The following is a 19,917-nucleotide window of genomic DNA, read 5'->3' as shown; positions in this document are numbered from 1 at the left end:
ATATCACTCCAAAATTCAAAGAAACCTCGAAATATCGAACCGGAACACTTCCGGTAGATATCCGCGGCTGCCCAACCGGGAAACTTATTTGTTTCAATAGATATTGATAGGATCCATCATCTTCACGCGTCAAGGGATTCGAACCCACTAAGCTAAAGCCATGCCAGAATCGGGTCGGGCCAATCACAGCGCTTGTAACAAACCACATTAGGCTTCTGTGGAATTTCCCAGTAAATGGGCCAATCAGCGAACACGTAGCGAACGCGGAAGTATTGTCACGTGTTGATACATGACGTCATGCGCAAAAGCGCCAGTAATGAAATCGCGATAATTCACGTGAACAGCTGCTGATATTTTCAGATAAACCAATCACAGGGAAGACACAACTTCCTGATTGGCTGATAAAAATTGAAATTTTCCCGATTTAACTTTCGTGAAAAATGCAGAAAACATTTTTATGAGACCCTATTTCAAAATTCTGCTCGCTACGATTCTGAGAATGGATTATGCTTAAATACGTGATTTGTTCGAATATGCCCTCACTTGGCAAGCAAAAGAGCCTTTTGTGTGGAAACCATGTCATTTAAATTCGCTCCATTTGTATAGTAATAGGCTCAGCCTACGGCTGGCCTAAAAAATGTGTAAAAAGTGCTGATTTTGACGAACAACAATGGCTGCCAGTCGGCCATCTTGATTCTGACAGGGCCAGTTTTTGGGCTGAAGATGTGTCTAGGGTAGATACATGTGTAACCCAAATATCAAGACGTTACCTTGAAGCGTCTTCAAAACTTCCCAAAATAACTGGATTCCGTCTACGGACGGACGGACGGACGAAAAGTGAACGCATTAGCCCGCTGGGACTAAAGTCGCAAGTGGGCTAAAAAGCTGAAATGAAAACAATTTACTTTCTTTTTTCAGGAGACGAGGGGGTGATTTTTATTTTCGAAGTACGCCTCTGTCACAGTAGTTTAATCGTCTTAAGTGATGACCGACCAGCTTAAAAAGGAAATTATATCCCTTGACTTTGACGTAATTTCTATCGACAAAATCATTACGGCCGTTCGAATTCCGTCGCCAATAACACTAAACGACGTACAGCTAAACGATTTTTAAAAAGACGACTTTAAAACGTTGGTGCGTATAGCGATTGGGAGCAGTTATTTTCGAAGCGGGAGTGCGCATTTTATTTGACGCGTGAGGTTTTCAGAAATGATTAAACTAGGAATCCGTTTTGAGTGACCTTATGCAATTGCATATTCATATTCTGCAAAAATACTCGGTTGTTATCTGATATTCAATTGTAGACGAAAAACAACGAAGCTGTCAATACTACTACCCCCGCAAGCAAAACGGCAAATTGCCATATCACTCGGTTCTGACAAAATATGCTACGATCTTTTACAGTAGCCTACACGTATCACGGTGCAAATACAAAGTAAACGTATGATAGAATGCGTCATATATCATACAATACATTAAATTTACACTGAAATTGGCGATTGAGGTTACATCGATCCACAGGATACACATGAAAGTTTCATAAAAAAATCTTTTCCTTGTAAATGTTGCCACGCCCTCTGACTGGATATAAACGTTTATACGATTTATACGATTATACAGAGAGAATGACAGGCAGATTAAGGAAAGAAAACCGATTCCAGAAGAACGAACTTTAATTATGAATTTCGTAATAATAATATCTTTTATGTAATACAAAAATAACAAAACAAGTTTTATACAAAAACTTATATAATCTATGTATAAATATACATACCAGGTAAACATTTTTGAATGAAATACCGGTATCCGAAAAGGTTTTTGTTTGAGTTTCGAAATTGGGATTTCAGTTTTAACATTATTTGTTTCAGGAAGTTTGCTTTATCTGTATTTTATGAAAATATATAATTTAACAGGGATTTAGGTTTTTTGCTTGTTAAAACCATTTGATGAAATGGAATATTTGTACTTATGAATATTCAATCCACATAACCTGAAATGCATGAGCGATTTTTGTTATGTTGATGTCAGTGCTCCTGATGGTTCTAGTTTGTTTTGATCAATACACAGTCCATGTAAGTTGTCTAACTTTAGTATTTGCCATTAATTCTTCCAAAGCCATTCTTGACCTCTCTAAATAACGACAAACACAAGATAAAATCAACATTTTAATAGTCAGAAAGAACCATTTGGATATTCACATAATTCATGTATTCAGACAAAATTTCCAACTGCACTGAAACGGTGAGGTGGGAGAGACAGAGGTTTTAAAATTCAAAGCTTTTTCATGGACCTAAACTCAGGCATGGATGCAGCTATGGAGAAAGGTTGGGCGCAATTTTTATAGAGATGAACATGTTACTTATCGCATAAGCGCGATATGCGGGCCTGGGCCAGGAATTTTGGAAAAATGCATGCACTTATGTGCATTCTGGGAGTATTTTCTCAATATATTTCACAAAAAGATCAGGGCCGTCGGAACAGGGGCGGCAGGGGCAGCCAAAGCCGCCCCATTTTTTTGCTTAACAAAATTTTTTTCAAAAGCACGCTGTACCGCGTAGCAGCTCGTCCTTCTCTGTACTAGGTGGTTGGCTCACGACTTCTCATGCTTCTGTGAATGAGACTGTGAAATGGCCCCAAAACGCATCTCCGGCGATTGAATTTTCAAAATTTTTCTAGGCGAGGGCCCCCAGACCCCCTTCAGAAATAAGCCTCGCCACTGAAAAATTCCTTCCAACGGCTCTGAAGATCCTATGTGATCAGCACCTGAAACACCTCTTCCAAATAGACCTTACCTGTAATATTTGGACAACCATGAAAGAGAAGGATGTTGATTTTAGGACAGCATTGTATGACAGCATCGACTGATTCATCTGTAAGATTCACGCATCCATTGATGTGCAGTTCCTAAAAGATTCAGAAGATCAAATATCAATATCAACGCAGCTTTTATCAATGAACTGGTGATATGTTAAGCTTTTTATTAGCCTATGACACGGACATAGATCTAACTAGATCTAGCTTAACCCTTTTGCCGCTTGATTATGAGCTTAATCCCACACTGAGCAAACAGTACAACAAGAGCCCGAAGGGGCACTATGGCCAGCCTGTCAGCTTTTTATAAAATGGCAAATGATGCATTCTGTCCAAATGATACATTTGTCCAAATACATAATTTACACAATTCAATTGTGTTTTCATAAGTAGCACAAACAGCGACTGGAGCTGGCAGGAACAAATACCTCAGATAAATCTTTTCCCTTTGTCTTATTGATTTGAATGCGGAACAGAATTGAATTTTCTGAAATTTGCTCAATAAAACAACATTCGATTGAATTTGCAGTTTGAGCACATGGCTAATTAGCATATCAAGGTCATCCATCCGATTTGAGAAAAAGCTATTTTTCCCGGACGTTGCACAATTGTCAATGATATTTTCTGTCGTGCAAATAAAGATATTCCTCCCAAAAACCAAATCAACTAAAGATTTCACGGTATTGAAATACAAATTTAGATCTTAGAATAAAACCCGGATGTAAAACGGTAGACGACACCGAGGGTTCACGTGAACACCTGCTGATCTCTGCGGCTAAGCCAATCATAGAGGAGTCTTTGCTTTCTGATTGGCTTTTTGAAACAGATATTTTTGCGATCAGAATTTCATGAAAAAGCTCATATAAATTTTTCCGAGGCCCTCTTTCAAAATTCAGCTTCATAGGGGTTGGAGAATGGATAATGCTCTAATGAATGATTTGTATGAATATATGCTTAGTTGCACAGTCAATGGGCCTTAGCTCTGGAAACCATATCATTTAAATTCGCTCCATTTGTATAGTAATAGGCGCAGCCTACGGCTGCTAAAAACGCATGTGAGACAAATTTTATATGAAATTAAATTGAAAATTCAGATTTAATATCTTTGGAAAATGCGGTACGCACTGGACAGCGCAAATGCATACGCAGCCATTGAGTAATTAATAATCTAGTTTATATGTCTTTGCTTATAACAACTGGATAACTATAGCCAGATATTTAATACCATACTATCCAAATTGGTAAATACATGTACAGTATTGGCTCCACTTGCCTCAGATCTTACAAAACCAATTAATTCTCTTCCAGGTATCTGAATTATGGGCCAGTCTGAGCAGGGATGGGTTTTTATTGCGATGAATTAGAGTAATAAAACTATTAGTGATCTTTGTAAAATAGTGGGTGGGTTAAGTGACTTCAAGTCATGCTACAAAAGTTCCCTTTTGCACAGAGTTACCATAGGGTGATAGGAAGATAACTTTCCAAAGACACAAGCGAGATCACCCCTTATATTTAAAATATGGCGTTTTTAAAAATGGCCGCCACGCCATTACTGAAAATCATATTTTTTACCATAACTTTGCAACCAACTGACCTACACTAGTAAAATCGATGTGTTAACCCACAAAATCATGGTCAACCATTCAGATGACATTATGCTTATTCCATTTTGACCAATGATTTGGCCGTTTTCCAATATGGCTGCTGCCGCAATTATGGAAATAAGAGTGAGATCATGGATTGCATACTTCCACGTGATTTTGATAACCGAAGGCCAGCAACAACAGCAGCTGTGTTAGATGGAGCAGTGCTAGTTCAAATGCTTCGTCCTGGAAGTGCAGTAAATATTGGTCAATATTTCACAGATGTATTTGCACCATACATACTCTCGTGGTTAGCATCAAATGACCGTGTTGATATTGTCTGGGATGTGTACTCTAAGACCAGTCTCAAATCAGATACCAGAGAGCAAAGGGGCACCGGTGCAAGGAGGAAGGTTACCCTGTCAACCAAAGTTCCCGGCAATTGGGCTGCCTTTCTCCGGGTGGATCTGAACAAGCAGGAGCTGTGTGTGGAGTTGGCCAAAAGCCTGGCAGTTATGGCACTTCAAGAGGTAAGCAAATAAGAATGACCAACATAGAATATATGAAGTGAGGTTAACTAGAAAACTGCTGATCATCTTCTATTCTCAGGGCAAAAAGCTCTTTCACAACAATACTTAGTGATTGTTTGACATCACCAGCTGGCATGAACATCACCAACCTAGCCCCATGTACACAGAAGGAGGCCGATTCCCACTTATACTTGCATGTAGCTGCAGCAACCCTTGCTGGACATCGTCGGATCATCATCTGCAGCAGTGACAGTGATGTTGTTGTGCTTGGAATTGCTACGTTCGTAAAGCTGGGGGAGAACTTTGAGGAACTATGGATTGCCTTTGGAGTACGACGCCACTTCAGGTATAGGACTTTCTCCGAGATGTGTAAATGTTATATGCATCTTTACTTAATTGGCAAATGATAAACCATTTTCCTCTCCTAGGTATATTCCAGTGCATTCCATTGCTAACATTCTTGGGCCATCAAAAGCCATTGCTCTACCTGCATTTCATGCCATAACAGGTTGTGACACTACGTCAGCCTTCTTTGGAAGAGGAAAAAAGGCAGCATGGTCAGTGTGGGAATCTATGCCTGAACTAACCTTACCCCTTCAGCTGCTATCAGGACCAACGCCCATAGTCAAAATGATCTGCAATCAATAGCCAGTACTTCACTGATTTATAATTAGACTCTATGGCGTAAGAGAGGACAACATTACAACTGTGGATGCTGCTTGACTCTTCCTCTTCCTCCACAAAGGGAAAGGCTTTGAACATATGCCACCATCGAGCAGTGATGCTTTTCACCAACATGTGCTTCGAGTAGCATATCAGGTAACACAGCTTTATAGTGAATTCTGTTTTGAGAAGATTTAAATTTTTCCAAATAAAGGAAAATCTTCTTTTTTGTAGAGTGGGCATGTGTGGGGGAATGCTCTAGAGAAAGATCATGAACCCATATCACCATCTGGATGGGGATGGCAGGTTGATTCCCAAGATTCTGCACCGACACCAGTCTTCGCCACGACGTCACTTATTTCAAAGAACTTGCCAGAACTTGTTAGTTGCAATTGCAGGATGGGCTGTAAGCCACCATGCAAATGCTGTGTGCAGGGACAGCTTTGCATGTCCCTATGTGGCTGTAAGGCCCGCACAGGCGCAAATACTTGTCTCATTTACTCAGCAATGTTTTGTTAAAATAACTTTTTTGAAATTATAGTCTCTGATTTGTTCATTAACATTGTAAAAATCTCGGCCTTAAAGGGCAAATGCCATCAAAATTGTACTTTCCGCGATTTCTTGACCAGAAGAAACTTTAGTAAACATATAGCGACCTGAGATGTGACTTATTGAAAAAAGGAGCACGAATTAGCCGTAATAATAGTTAGCGGAATAGTCATCTATTTATCCTTCACTCCGTGCGTATAGTTCATATTCAACCCGTGGGCGGCGCTATTTATGATGTAAACCATCACAATCAACACAAGCACATGTGCGCGCTAGTACGCATAGCCTATGTATAATCGATAAAATAAACATCATTTGTTCACCGTATTCACTGACCTACAGTGCTCTCACTTTATTTCACAGAGTTTATTTATTCAAATCACTCCTAAAACGATAAAATACCGCATGAAACGTCTAGTGAAATGACTGGAAGCGGCGAGCGTTTGTCGGAGATGACGTCAGAAACACGCACCTGCTAACATAAACAATAACTGTGAGCACGTGCTGAAATTGCCGATTTAAAAGTGATATTTCTCAGTAATGGCTAAACTAAAATTCAAACCAGTTCCATATTTACGTTGATGTATGTTCATCTATTCGGGTAATATGAATAGTATCCTAATTTGAACCGTAGGAACTCCGAATATTTAGCGAAACTTACTTGTTAGCTTTCGCCTGTTTCTACAGGCTTGATCACACTGATGATGTCACTGCTGACGTCATCCGGGATTCCGGTCTTCCCTCGAGAATCAGCTGTGTGTGTGCCCCCCTCCCTAGAACGGGACAGCACGTTATTCCAGACGGCCGGGAGATGAAAACGGCCCCCTGCAAAGTTAGAGACCAGAATGTCACCACACAAGAAAGAGATGCAATTGATTCTATTAGAAAGGACGAAACCATAATGGTTTTACCTGCTGATAAAGGGAGGGTTACTGTAGTTATGAACAAGACGGAGTATTTTGACAAATGCAACTTCTTACTATCAGATAAGAAAACATACAAGAAGCTATCACGTGATCCAACCAATCAGTATAAGAAGAAATTTGTGGATGTCCTTAAAGATTTATTTGATAGGAAAGTGATCTCCTTTGTGTTACACCGGAAACTTTACCCCACGGTGGACCAACCACCTCGATTCTATGGCTTACCTAAGGTCCATAAAACTGGAATGCCATTACGACCTATTGTTAGCTCGATCGGTACGTTATCGTATCAGTGCACCGATTATCTTAGCTCAGTACTAGGTCCATTAGTTGGTAAATCCAAACACCACGTGAAAAACTCGAAGGTGTTTGCGGCTGAGGTACAACACCTTAAACTTGAGGAAGATGAAGAGCTACGATCGTATGATGTCTGTGCTTTGTTCACCAGCGTACCTGTGGACAAAGCTTTGGAGGTGATCACAACAAGACTCCGTAACGACAACACCTTGAAGGACCGCACACCGTTATCACATGAAGAGATTATAACGTGATCCAACCAATCAGTATAAGAAGAAATTTGTGGATGTCCTTAAAGATTTATTTGATAGGAAAGTGATCTCCTTTGTGTTACACCGGAAACTTTACCCCACGGTGGACCAACCACCTCGATTCTATGGCTTACCTAAGGTCCATAAAACTGGAATGCCATTACGACCTATTGTTAGCTCGATCGGTACGTTATCGTATCAGTGCGCCGATTATCTTAGCTCAGTACTAGGTCCATTAGTTGGTAAATCCGAACACCACGTGAAAAACTCGAAGGTGTTTGCGGCTGAGGTACAACATCTTAAACTTGAGGAAGATGAAGAGCTATGATCGTATGATGTCTGTGCTTTGTTCACCAGCGTACCTGTGGACAAAGCTTTGGAGGTGATCACAACAAGACTCCGTAACGACAACACCTTGAAGGACCGCACACCGTTATCACATGAAGAGATTATAAGTCTGTTGTTTCTCTGCCTCAAGTGTACTTATTTCTTATTTAACGGCGATTACTACCTACAAGTTCATGGTGCTGCTATAGGTTCACCAGTCTCACCCATCGTATGCAATCTATACATGGAAGAGTTTGAACAGTTAGCCTTAAGGACGGCATTACATCCTCCCAGGTGGTGGAAACGGTATGTCGATGATACATACACAGTATTGAAGAAGCAGTACGCCGAAGAATTTAGTACCCATCTGAACCAAGTGGACGATGACATAAAATGGACATCGGAGGCTGAATCGGTCAATGTTTTACCGAGTATTGACGATGGTGGTGACAGTAGGACGGAACGATCTATTGCGTTCTTAGACACGCTATCGGTGGTAAACAGTGACCACACTATCCGCACGAGAGTATACAGGAAAGACACTCATACCGACCAGTAACTGAACTTCAATAGCAACCACCCCCTAGAACACAAGAAGGGTGTTGTGAGAACGTTGAACCACAGGGCGGAAAGTGTTGTATCGGATCCAGTGGATAAGTTAGAGGAGGTCAACCATGTAAAGAAGGCTCTGAGTTTTAACGACTATCCTGCCTGGATCATGTCACCGAACCTATGCAAACCGGCTAATAATACTAAGGAAGCTACACAATCCGAAAGGCGGAAAGTCGCTCCCGTCGTGATACCATATATTAAGGGTACCTCAGAACAGTTACGTCGGGTTATGAAATGATACGGAGTACCGGTGTTCTTCAAACCCATGAACAATCTACGGCAGATTTTGGTTAGACCTAAGGACAAACTGGATAAATCGAGAGTAGTGAGTCCGGTGTATCATATCAAGTGCGAACAGTGTAGTGACTCATACGTAGGTGAAACCGAACGATCCTTAAGAGCCAGATTCGGGGAACACAGACGCCCCAGCTGTCGAAGGTGTCGAAGCCGTCAGAGGTGTCGAAACACCTTCATGTCGACCAACCGGGTCACACAGTTGACATTGACAACGTTAGGATTCTCGGTGTTGAACCCAGATGGTTTGAGAGAGGTGTCAAAGAAGCAATCCACATCCGTACATTGCACCCTTCTCTCAACAAAGACGGGGGCCGTTTTCATCTCCCGGCCGTCTGGAACGTGCTGTCCCCTTCTAGGGAGGGGGGCACACACACAGCTGATTCTCGAGGGAAGACCGGAATCCCGGATGACGTCAGCAGTGACATCATCAGTGTGATCAAGCCTGTAGAAACAGGCGAAAGCTAACAAGTAAGTTTCACTAAATATTCGGAGTTCCTACGGTTCAAATTAGGATACAGTTCCATATTTGATATGTGAGAATACATCACATTTGAAAATGAATTTTACACAATATTCTATTTTGATGGCATTTGCTCTTTCAGGGGCGCAGCCACCTAAAATTCAATGGTGCGACAATCTGGAGCGCACATCCAAACGAGCGCCGAAGGCGCGATGTCTAGAAGGGGGGTTTGGAGGCCCTCCCCCAAGAAAATTTTGAACATTAAAACGTCTGAGATGCGTTCTGATGGCTATGAGAGCTCATATTTGAATAATTTTTCTGTAGATAATATAATGCCTTTAAGGTTATCTTTGGTCTAGGGACGGATCCAGATGTTTCACTATCCCAGAGCGATTTCTGAGTCCTGCTGAACTGGAAGGGCAACTATATCATAGCACAAAACGGGGGACCTGGGGGCACACCCCCAGAAAATTTTGATTTTTCAAGGCTCTGAGATGCATATTTGGGGCATAAAGTCTATCCCCCTTGAAGTTAATTATTTTCGTTTAGATTCATTTAGACCATTTTCTATACTACTTCCAGAATACTAGCCCGGAATAAAACATTTATGTTAGTACAATAGCCTGTCAAAATCACAAACTAGAAAAATAGAAGGGCAAACCTGAGTACCCCTCAATACAACTGGTAGGCTGGATCTGCCCTTGACCATATATTGATGAATAGTAAACTAATGTTAGCTTATTGTACATCAATACCGGTACTCTCTCGGTTTTCTCGGTTTCCATGTCTCGGCACTTGAGCAGAATTTTTTTGGTCAAATCCCTTATTATGGTCCATTTTTCATGAACAAAAAGCACCTACAGAATCAGTGAAATATAACCAGAAGAATACCGGTTTGAGTCGCTCTAAAGTGATATGAAAAAAATCTTCTGAATTCGGCAACTTTGATACTGTGAGATCAGGTGCATGGTCCAGATGTGATACTGTTAACACTATAAACAAAACTCGCTGGAGTCACTGGGTTGGATGTGGCCTACACCGAAAATCTCAAGTGCACTACCAACGCCTCCGTATTAGCACCACTGACATCTTCAAAAGAACTTGATTCCCCCCATGTAAATACAGAATAATGTTTATTATGACGTTTTAGCAAAATGGGTTTTTCAATTATTGGTGCAACATATGTCGCAGTTGTCACACCGGTGGCTACGCCCCTGTCTTTAAAGTTGATATACTGATCTTCAGCGGCCAATTTAAATAGAATAAACGGTTTTAAATATTATGGAACTCAATTTTGTTTTCAAAAGAGGTACATGTTTTAAATCTACATTTTCAACAAGAATGACCGCATCATGAAATAACATCAACATATTTCTTTTTACACCTTACTTTTAACGACGTTGGTGAAACACGTCAATTAGTTAATACTTCACCAAGTTATTTCCAATAATGGCAGTAGCAATAATACAGAAAATGGAGAAGATATCAGATATCAGAATGAGCATAATGTCATCTGATTGGTTGAGGATGATTTAGTGGTCAAAGACATCGATTTTACTAGTGTAGGTCAATTGTTTCCAAATTCATATTGAAAAATGTGATTTCTGATAATGGCGGCGGCAGCCATATTGAAAACTGACCAAATCAGTGGTCCAAAGTGAATGAGCATAATGTCATCTGATTGGTTGACCGTGGTATACTGGGTGAAGACATTGATTTTAGTAGTCTAAGCCACTTGGTTGCAAAGTTATGGTCGAAAATGTAATTTCTGATAATGGCGACGGCAGCCATATTGGAAAACGGCCAAATCATTGGTCAAAATGGAATAAGCATAATGTCATCTGACTGGTTGACCATGATTTAGTGGGTAAACACATCGATTTTACTAGTGTAGGTCAATTGTTTCCAAATTTATAATAAAAAATGTTATTTCTGTTAATGGTGGCGGCGGCCATCTTGGAAAGGCCAAATCATTTGTCAAAATGGAATGAGCGTGAAGTCATCTGATTGGTTGACCATGATTTAGTGGGCAAAGACAGCGATTTTACTAGTGTAGGTCACTTGGTTGCAAAGTTATGGTCGAAAATAAGATTTTCAGTTATGGCGGTGGCGGCCATTTTTAAAAACGCCATATTTTATATATAAGGGGTGATCTCGCTTGTGTCTTTGGATAATTATCTTCCTATCACCCTATGGTAACTCTGTGCAAAAGGGGACTTTTGTAGCATGACTTGAAGTCAAAAGTCACTTAACCCACCCACTATTCTACAAAGATCACTAATAGTTTTATTACTCTAGTTCATCGCAATAAAAACCCATCCCTGCTCAGACTGGCCCATACTTCAGATACCTGGAAGATAATTAATTGGTTTTGTAAGATCTGAGGCAAGTGGAGCCAATACTGTACATATATTTACCAATTTGGATAGTATGGTATTAAATATCTGGCTTGTGTCTGGATAATTATCTTCCTATCACCCTATGGTAACTCTGTGCAAAAGGGGACTTTTGTAGCATGACTTGAAGTCAACACCCCATTTTTGCTCTTAACCCACCCACTAAAAATTTGAATATTGAATAAGCTATTTCTGAATTTGGAAAATGTGAAGAAATACTTTATGATCTACAATATCGTAATTAGATATTGTTTATGAACATTCATGGTATGTGACCAGTTAATCAAGAAATTGGTTTATTTTTGATAAAACCCATTTAATTGCTCCACTGTCACCAAGAATACAGAGTTTATGAACACCACATAGCACTCTATCATCGTTTACCTTGAGAGATCCAGCACCGCAGCCCATCACAAAGTTCATTATACCTTCATCCGTCACCTTTGAAAGAAAAAATAACTACAAAAAGGTAGCCACACAATGTTGATAGAGCCTCTTTAATGTATACTAAGACATAAATGTATACTAAGACATAAATAATTTTGGTTTGGACCTAGAACTAATTGCCCTAGATCATGATCAAGCTCATGACCGAAGTTTGATCCTTTTAATACTTTACTAGTGGTAAACTAAATGACTGATTCAACCTCTAGTATCAGTCTAATCTTGATTTTCATTGATTCTCAAGACATCATTCGTAGGACACGTCTTTGAATTTACATTGAAAATGATTCTCAATGCTACCAGCTCCAGGGATGAACCTGTCACTCTGAGAGAATGTTTTCTTTTTGTTTCTGTTTGTGGTACTGGTTATCTAGGTAATCTAGTTTTTGAAGTATTTGAATGGCCTATAAATATAACTTGAAATTATCATTATCCAATTATTCCTGAACTAATACATGTACTGGCAAGTTTTTACACACAAGTTACCGTATTTTCCGGCCAATAAGCCGATTTTCTAGCCTCAGATTTTTACCCAAAATATCGTGATCGGCTTATTGGGCGGATACGATCTGACATAAAAAATCACTTCCCGATCTATGCCACTCTAATGCTCTCAATGATCGTCAAAATCAAGAAAAGTGGTCGATATTTATTTGAGGTAATTATTTACTACCAATTATAATCTATTTTGAACTATTTTATTTTTACTTTGATTGTTCCATCACCGCACAGCGGCAATGGTATACATTTATATAACGCGCGAGTTCATCGTACTACCACGTGTCAGTTCATACATTAGTATATATGCAAATCAGCAGTGAGCCGCGTACTGCGTGTATGGCTGTGTGTATAGTAATCAGCTGAGTGAGTCTATATATAGCACAGTCACTCGGCGATGATAGTATACACAGCACTCTCACACATCGACGGGCGCTACTGTCAGCCTCTTAAATCGTCAATTAAGACGAACTAATTGACAAATCAGTGAATTAAAATCTCTGATGAAGGGCCTCGGCTTATTGGGCGAAGCTTTATGAAATCCATGTATTTTAGGCTAAAAAACTGCCCTCGGCTTATTGGCCGAGTCGGCTTATTGGCCGGAAAATACGGTATATCATATATCATGTAGCAATGTTTTTATGATGGTAGCAAAACTAGATCATGTAAACATATACGTGACCTAAATTTAACCTCAAGATCTAGGTCACTGGTTGTTCAACCAGATGTTCTAACTTTGTAAACTGAACATTTTCTGGTAGCTCTTACTACTGGTTTCATAAACGATATTAGTTTTATGGGCCTTGCCTCATTAGAAGCGCATTCAAATTGATTTTGAAATTTAAGTCAAAACAAAGGAAAATAAATTTTCCATGTAGAATTCATAATCAATAAAGATAGTCCCCACCGAAAGGGTATGAAGCCTAGCCTACATCGACACTGCGATTGGAGACAACTAGTTGCCGGGCAGTTTTGGGCGCATGAGAGCAACTGGCTGGATACAATCAGTTGCTCGAATTTGTCGATGTGAGCGAGCTTATGACTGGTTAGCGTCCATCTATCTCCAGTTCCAGCCAGTTGCCCATGTTCTACTTTTGAGCAACTAGTTGTACTCAGTTGCTCTCATATCCATCGATGTGAGCGCTCCATAACCAACAACACATGGTTGTAACTGACTAAAACAAAGCTATTTGTCAGTGACTTGTGATGCCCTCAAGAATATTTGCTAAAAAACATCTCAGTTGCTGTCGATATGTGCGGTATGGACCTAGCGACTGGCATTAGCCGCGCATTTGCTGGTTTTTACTAAATTTACGATGTTCATTAGCAACTAGTTGTCTCCAGTCGCTTTGTCGATGTATGTTAGCTTTACGATTAGCCCATAAATTTCAGTTACCATAGGCCTTACTTCAGGTTCATTATCAGGGAATTTTAACATATTCAAATATGCCTGTCCCTTAGTTTGAAAAGTAAATCATGCTATAGCAAACCTTGACTAACTCACTGAAAAACTGTATCGGGCAAAATTGGTCCGAGTCTTCAGTTCTAAAAATACATATGGAAGTCAGAAAATGATTGCGTAGTTAAGTCCGAGTTAATCTTAAGTCCGAATTAGCTATGTCCCAGTCAGGCAAGGTTTACTGCACATGTATTTCACCAAGCACAGACAAGGCTCACCGTGCACATACATTTGCTTTTGAGATGTTGAGAGAACTGAGATGTCGGCAATGTTGTCCCAAAGCATCGAGTGACCTGTCTGTGAGTAAACAAACACCGCCAATATTAAGTTCACGAAGTCGAGGACAGTTAGCGGCTAAAACCTCTACACCTTCATCTGTTAAACTGGTACAACGTCTCAAATAAACAACTTCTAACAATGGACAGCAATGTGCAACATGGATAACACCTATATAAGTAGAATCAACACTTTAATGACACGTAAAATTTATCCCGTTTCTGAGATATCCTATTTCATTCAAATATTCATGGACCATATCAAGCCTCAGGGATAATATCAAAATCTTTATTTTAAATTCAAAAATTTAATTTCATTTAAACCTTTGTCTGCTGTAACCAAGGTAAAAAATTCTTCGGTGATTTTGGAGTTCAATGATTGAAAAACCAATTCAACTTTCGACTCAAATTCAATCAGCTCAGCCAAAATGAACAATCTTCAAGCAACTGGCTCATTTGCGATTAACAATTGGCAAAAGCAGGGAATATACTGACCAGCTGATGTGACATCATCACGAGATGACTTTGCTGAATTCAAATCAATCTTTCTAATATTCTGACACTTGGAAAGTTTGAGCAAGCCAGTATCTGTCACTTCACATTCACTCAAATCAAGAACTTTTAAGGAATTTGATATCACCTATTAATACATGTACATATGTTTATGAAACAGATGATTACAGAAAACCCGTTTTCAAGCAATACATGTATCAGTAGGCTTCTTAATTATTTCCAACTTATGCTGATATTGTCAGCTCCAATATCAATTTAGAGAAATTATACTGGTCATTCTCCCGTAAACGTTGAAAACTGGTCTCCCTTCAAAAAAATTATGTACAAATATTCTTATTGAGAAATGTTTGTTCTGATTGAATACACATTCAAGCTGATTTTTAAAAAAAAAATCATGTCAGTATATAATAATTATTATCATTATTATCATCAAAAATGAGATTTTTGCTTGAAATGCACTGTCTCCACCTTGACTTCATTCTATTTCGCATATTATAACTTTCATTGAATTCATTGGTAGATGGTAAAACTATATATTTTCTAAAAGCTTATTATCAGGTTAATCTGGAAATCAATTCATTCAACTTATTTCCTCCGCAGAATGGAGAAAAAATAACAATTAGCTCTGTCTCCAATTTTCATGTCATTCCTGTTACCAAGCACTCAGTAAGTAAAAACACATTGTTTATGTTGTGATTGATTAATATTCTGAATGAAAGATGATGCATGGGAGCAAACAGTATCACATGACTGAAAATAGCGGTAGTTTCAAACTGTTGACTGTTCATTTTCCAGGTTAGATTGTGATTTTTTTAAGTGTAAACATTTTCTGAGTCATTCCTGTTACGCTATTTTATGAGAACTAGCCTTACTTTATCAGACTGTGAAATTATCTTTCTTAATTGGAGGTTTAAAGATGAAGTAAATTACTATTTTCAGTTCTAGGAATGCATATAAATAAGCACGTGGTTGATATTGAAAGGACGTTTTGTCATTACTTTTACAGTCATTCCTGTTACAGTTAGCATTCGTAACAGGACATAATGGTAACAGGAATGACACAATCCTCCACTTACTGAATCAATGCCCCAGTAGGCTATACAAAATGAAGGCTAACCTGCATTTACTTTTCTTCCTCTGGTAGGCACTTTCCCTCAATTTAGTAACCATTTGTACATCTGCATGTACCGTAACAGAAATTGTAACAGGAATGACAGGTCATTCCTATTAATATGCTGATGTCATTCCCGTTGGTTATAACTTTTGTTATAATTTTTAGAGATTTCAAAATGAATTGTGTTTTTTGCATTTGAAATATTGTTCGAACTACTTTCAAGGATCTGAAAATGAGAAATGGAGAATACTCAACTTATAAAAAAGAAAAAACAAGAATTTTTGTGTCCTTGAAATAAGATTTTTCTAATTTTTGTTTTGTTTCCTGAACTCTTCAAGTTATCTGGACTGTTTAAGATTTGTTTTTGCATGATATATCACTCATGTAATCTTTTAATAATCCACGAAATATTCAGGAAAATATTATGAATAACATATCGACTTTTACCCTAGGTGTCCCGCAACAGGAATGACAAATTTAGTCCTCTGTCCGAATTCAAAAGCAAATATTTACCCAACAAAAGACATTTAAGCTTGGCAAAACATATATTTAGTATAGCTATATCATCTGTTACCACAGGCAAAGTAATTCACATCAATTTCTCCTCATGAAAATTTTCATTTTGTCCTGGTCAGAATTCAACGTTTTCAGCAGAATGACCGATACATTAGTAAGTAGCCTACAATGTAGTATATTTCAACAGGGACTTTCACACAGACTTCATTGGCACTTAAGCTAAGGAAACTCAATCCCAGAAAATACTTAACTTATGTAAATTATTATCAGTAATAAAACCTCTTTTAGCCATGAGTTTTATAATCTGGTCTTTCAGCGTGGAAGGTAAGATACTTATATCATCAATGTATCTTGGTGAGCATTTTACCAGTGACTCAACAGACCTGCAAGGGTTAGAAATGATGCAAATTGTGAGAAATTAAATTAAATAGTTGGTGGTTTAAACATGTAGTTTTCTTAAATGGTCAAGCAGAATTAGTGCCAGCACCTAGGCCTGCACAGATCATTGCGTAATACACCATGTAACAATATGTAGGTAACAGTCATACAAAATGCGAGCATTTGTCGGTTTCAATGAAAAGAGTACCATGCAGATCATAGTAACAATTTATTTAATTTACATTACATTGAATTCAATTACACAAAAGTATTATCGGAAAGTCTGAAAGACTTGGTACCAGTTCACTTCAAAGCTGGGGGCTCCAAAATCAAAGATTCGACCCAGTATCCTAGGTACCACCAGGGGCGGATCTAGGAAATTTAGTAGGCCATCGTCCAGAAGAAAAAAAAGGCATTTTCTTGAGTAAAGCAGCCTTTCATATGCTACTAGGGAAGAGTCCCACCAATATTATTAGATATCTTTGAAGAAATACATTCGAAAATATGATATTTCTGAAAGGATGAGAGACAATTTTGTGTCAATTTTAATCCTGAAATATAAGGAGCGCCCATAATTTCAATTGTAGATGATTTTTTGGAAACATTGACACTGTTTTAGCTCCATTAAAGATTTTAACTGGCAACAAAATTGATTTTTGAAAATTTGCGATGCCTCTTTGGGATTGCTGTGACGTCATCTGTCCCGATATTTGCAGGTAGATTTAAGCATTACGGATATAGGAGCGTTTCCAGCCTTTCTGTATAGTATAGTAAGACGAGGGATGCGCATTGGATCATGGGTAAAACAGTTGCATCATGGATAATCAAGACGGCAACCCCGTTGGTGTTTTTATCGTAGATTACGATAAATTTTATCATTTTTAACACACCAACAAGGTCAAAGCCCATATTCAAGTGCCTGTGGATCAACTGAGTACATTTTATTTTTAAGCACAAAGATGGATTCGTTCTTGGATTTCCAATGATATATAAACTGCTGATAAAGATGAAGTCATCGTAGACTGTGTAGTAAGCATGTTTAACTTTAAAGATATACATGGTAATGGGTTAACAAATAAAAACCCACAGTTAGGTCTGTAAAATTGTAAATCTGTAGTATATTTTCTTGACAGTTTCGTAGCTTTAATTAAGCCCGATCATCAGAAGAACAAAAACGCAATATGAATAACAGTAATTCAAAATTATAGAGGTTACTAAGGAAGGGAACCGAGAGCTAAGAAACAATACAAAGATATATGAATAGGACAAATAGATACAAACACAGGAATTATGAAGCAGATATGTTCAAACCATATAAAACATATTTAGATAAGAGTTTTTTAGACTAAGGCCCTATCTATCGCAAAAACAAGCCAGGTGGTAAGTTCTAGGATTCTGCCCTCTGGGTGGAATCTTTGATTTGGACCCCCGGCTAGCTATGGTGTCAACCCCCCCTTGTGTACTAAGTAGGCCTAATTACATGTACCGGTACCAGTAATTTAATTGATTAGGCCTACATTACACATTGTCGAATATGAATTGGTTAAGTTTTAGTCTTGCACACACAACGTGTGAAATGAAGGGGTAAAGGGGTCACAGGGACTTGTCACAATTGATAGTGAATGAATAAAACCAATATCTATGGTGGCTGATAAGGGCCATAGCCTTAAGTTCCTGGTATGTAAATTAGGGCGCCAGAACGCCAAAACGAAAAAAACGTCCAATTTTCTTTAAAAGTTCGTTTTGGCGCGCCAAAACAAAGAAAATTCCGTTTTGGCGCCCCCGCCAAAACAACGAAAAACGTCGAAATTTCTATGAAAGTTCGTTTTGGCGCGCCAAAAGAAAGAATATTCCGTTTTAGCGCGGTTATTTCCGTTTTGGCGCCCCTGCCAAAACAAGCATTCAACCACAGTAAAATTATTTTTCAATTTGGCGCGTTGATCCTGTGTGTAATTTGCATAAATTTGCATATATAGAATTATTTCACGTGATTGAAAGTTCGTTTTGGCGGATGCGCCAAAATGAAAGTTCGTTTTGGCGGGGGCGCCAAAACGGAATATTCTTTGTTTTGGCAGGGGCGCCAAAATGAAAGTTCGTTTTGAAAATGAAAATTCATTTAGGCGAGGGCGCCGAAACGAAAATTCGTTTTGGCGGGGTGCCATATTGAAACTTTGTTTTGGCGGGGCGCCAAAGCGGAATATTTTTTGTTTTGGTGCGCCAAAACGAACTTTCAGAGAAAATTGGACGTCGTTTTTTTTCGTTCTGGCGTTCTGGCACCCTCATTTACATACCAGGAATTTTACGCTATGGCCCTTATCAGCCACCATAAGTTACAGGGGTTTGGCGATGGGCTTGGATTTTATTTCCGGGTTGTTGATAATCTCGCGAGAATGGACAGTCACGTGACATTCCCAACTTTCTGGCTGGCACAACTCTGAAGGCGTTTCATCCCTTGTTCTTTTATATAGTAGCGTGACGACCGTCTGATAATGATTCTTAACGACCAATTGTTTATCAGAACTTTATAGCGGATAAATAAACAATATAAACACAAGGTATTTCCGTGATATTTTGAATTTATTCGCAGTTCATATTTAGCGCCATTCTCGCGAGATTATCAACAACCCGGAAATAAAATCCAAGCCCATCGCCAAACCCCTGTGCCATAAGTATTAATGACCAACCCCAGTATCCTTGTATGTATAATAAAAAAATATCATACTGGGATACTAGGGTTGGTCATTGTCATTGTGGTTATATTCATTCACTATCAATTGTGACAAGTCCCTGTGAACCGGTATCTAGAAAACTAAATTTTTTGTAACATCAAGTTGGAAAATTGAAATGATGGTTAACTTACATTGACAACAGTGAAGAAACCTGTTGAGTCCAGAAAAAATCTGTTGTAGTACCCATTATTTGACAGATGTTTGATTACTTCCCAAACGAGAAAGGGGTCGCTCCGTGAATATCCTAATCAGGAGAAATATTATTCAAGGAGCGCTTTCAAGGTCGTTGAGC

General features: G+C 38.8%; 1 protein-coding gene and 1 pseudogene across 3 annotated transcripts; one reads left to right on the top strand and one right to left on the bottom strand.

Annotated features, from left to right (window-relative positions):
• Positions 1 to 1,778: 1,778 nt before the first annotated feature.
• On the bottom strand, positions 1,779 to 19,837 carry LOC141904740 (protein AMN1 homolog). Of its 3 annotated transcripts, XR_012619192.1 has the most exons (8): positions 19,757 to 19,837; positions 16,771 to 16,901; positions 14,871 to 15,017; positions 14,330 to 14,547; positions 12,084 to 12,140; positions 6,798 to 6,961; positions 2,793 to 2,904; positions 2,107 to 2,130 (listed from the first exon to the last, which is right to left on the bottom strand). XR_012619192.1 is itself a non-coding variant. In XM_074793393.1 (7 exons), exons 1-7 carry the CDS (start codon positions 19,810 to 19,812, stop codon positions 2,057 to 2,059), a joined length of 795 nt encoding a protein of 264 aa, XP_074649494.1. In that variant the 5' UTR covers positions 19,813 to 19,837; the 3' UTR covers positions 1,779 to 2,056. The 3 variants fall into 3 exon arrangements, 2 of the variants coding, with proteins under 2 accessions (XP_074649494.1, XP_074649503.1); XM_074793393.1 differs by lacking the exon at positions 6,798 to 6,961 and having other exon boundaries at positions 1,779 to 2,130; XM_074793402.1 differs by lacking the exons at positions 2,107 to 2,130; positions 2,793 to 2,904; positions 6,798 to 6,961; positions 12,084 to 12,140 and adding an exon at positions 13,698 to 14,186 and having other exon boundaries at positions 14,319 to 14,547.
• Positions 8,179 to 9,308, top strand: LOC141915215 (uncharacterized; annotated as a pseudogene).
• Positions 19,838 to 19,917: the final 80 nt, after the last annotated feature.

This window comes from Tubulanus polymorphus, chromosome 1, assembly GCF_964204645.1.
Source record: "Tubulanus polymorphus chromosome 1, tnTubPoly1.2, whole genome shotgun sequence".
Lineage (NCBI taxonomy): Eukaryota > Metazoa > Nemertea > Palaeonemertea > Tubulaniformes > Tubulanidae > Tubulanus > Tubulanus polymorphus.
This window is presented reverse-complemented; position numbering and strand designations above follow the sequence as displayed.

Coding starts and splice junctions, on each gene's coding strand:
- LOC141904740 (XM_074793393.1), bottom strand. CDS start 19,812: ATGGGTACTACAACAGATTTTTTCTGGACTCAACAGGTTTCTTCACTG. Junction 12,141..14,329: donor TCAACATCTCAAAAGCAAAT/GTATGTGCACGG, acceptor TTTCTTTCAAAG/GTGACGGATGAAGGTATAAT. Junction 2,131..2,792: donor TGGTTGTCCAAATATTACAG/GTAAGGTCTATT, acceptor GTCGTTATTTAG/AGAGGTCAAGAATGGCTTTG.